The sequence below is a fragment of the Morone saxatilis genome, unplaced genomic scaffold (genome assembly GCF_004916995.1).
Source record: "Morone saxatilis isolate NCDOM2014 unplaced genomic scaffold, NCSU_SB_2.0 Contig14, whole genome shotgun sequence".
Taxonomy (NCBI): domain Eukaryota; kingdom Metazoa; phylum Chordata; class Actinopteri; family Moronidae; genus Morone; species Morone saxatilis.
In genome coordinates, this window is record NW_023339696.1 from 11,599,140 (window position 1) to 11,600,878 (window position 1,739).

The 1,739-nt window shown below is 38.1% G+C and overlaps 1 protein-coding gene across 1 annotated transcript in view; it reads left to right on the forward strand.

Moving 5' to 3' along the window:
* The window catches only part of sdr42e2 (short chain dehydrogenase/reductase family 42E, member 2), a 44,195-nt gene that overhangs the window by 4,499 nt on the left and 37,957 nt on the right, over positions 1–1,739 (forward strand). Inside the window, exon 4 of the mRNA XM_035655091.1 lies at positions 1,577–1,678. Within this exon, the coding sequence (XP_035510984.1) occupies positions 1,577–1,678 (102 nt within the window). The remainder of the gene's footprint in view (positions 1–1,576; positions 1,679–1,739) is intronic.

A 1,739-nucleotide genomic window follows, 5' to 3' on the forward strand; every position in this document is an offset into this window, starting at 1 on the left:
ATGATTCACAATTAGTGTGAGAATGATTTTATTTATTTAACCTTTATTTAACCAGGAAAAAGCATCTCAAATGTAATTTTCACTGAAAATATTTAAATCACATGATCTGAACTAAACAAACATGTTTTCTTACTGGAGAACACGATTTGTAGATCAGGTCATCTCTGCAGCACTTCATTATAATGTTGTCTTGTTACACATTTTACCTTCATCCAGAAATTATAATTTGCATATTGCACTTCTGCCAATATTTAAATTAATTGGAACGAACCTACTTTCCTTTTTTGATCCAGTAAATCACACGTACAGTCACTTCATTACATCTATTTTATAGTGTTCATCGTCTCAGAAGTTGTTTTAATCTCTAACGTCCCCTGAGCTCGCTAACTAAATGAACTGTCTGAGGTTGATGTACATCTTGGAGAAGTAACTTTAATTTATTAACTGCACCTCAAACAGGCGTAGATGAGCAGAGGCAAAAGAGTCGATGGTTCATGAAGAAATAACAATTCTTTCAATGCAAAGATTCCTTTAGACAAAGCAACACGGACAAGTTGGACAGGGAATAAAAACCGTCAGATCCAAAATATAATTGTGCTTATTTTCCCCTGAAGTTTATTGTAAATATAGTGATTTATGTTTGAGATTTGTTTCATTTGTGTCCAAAATCTAAATTATTTTTGACTTCAAAAGGGGAACAGGACAAAAAAATATATATAATATAACATAAACAAATATCTTTGGCTTAGGATGCTAAGATACTTGCTGAGCCGGACATTGTACAGTTATAAAATACGTTTTTCTTATTACTTCTCAGCTGATAATGAAACGGATGCTTTCAGCCGAGTTTGTCAAGTTACAGCTGATTTAATATGGAGGCTAATGAGCAGGTGTCGTCAATTAGAGCCACCTGGTGTCAATTTGATGAGCGTCACTCTCGGGGGCTCTCGTTAACTGCGCTGGTCTAGACTAAACTTTATTAGATTATTGTGTCAGAAATGATGTAACGTGACTTTGTTGGTGGTGATAAACTGGTGAAATGAGCCTCTGGACTCTACCTGTCTGCCGTCAGTGAGCTCCTCACTTCATCTGTCGTAGCAGCTCTGCTTCTTCATTGTGTTCTTCAGTCTCTAAAGCCCAAAGTTAAGTCTTTAAGTCTTGTTTTTGTCCAACCAGCAGTCCAAAACGAGCAGAATATTCAGTGTACTTTCACATGAGGCAAAGAAAAGCAGCAAGTCTTCATATTTGAGAAGCTGAAACCAGAGAGTGTTTTCCATTTCTGCACTAAAGAAGGACTTTAACGACTCATCAAAGATCAAAAGGTTGCAGATTAAGGCAAAGCGCTGTATGTCATCAGTTTGGGCACTTAAGAGAAGCAGCGGACCATGAGCTGCTGCACTTCAATTAACTGCTCGCTGGAATAATGCTGAGCCATGTACTTCTGGCTCCACCTTTAGCTTAGCTTTCAAAGCATCTTTTGCAATCATACCCCCCTCACAGATAAACACATGGCCCGAGCAATGAGCAGGCGAAATGACAGACATAAATATTTGCTTGTGTGCGCCTTGTGACGCAGGTTTACCAGACATTGTTCGTTTATGCTCCCTGGCAGACGTTTGTCCTGTTAGTGCCTCTAAGAGTCGGCACAACATGCGTCTGATGTGCTACTCGACTGTAAGTAAGTAAAAAATATTTATATAGCAACTTTTTGACACAGAGATCCAAAGTGCTTTCCAAAC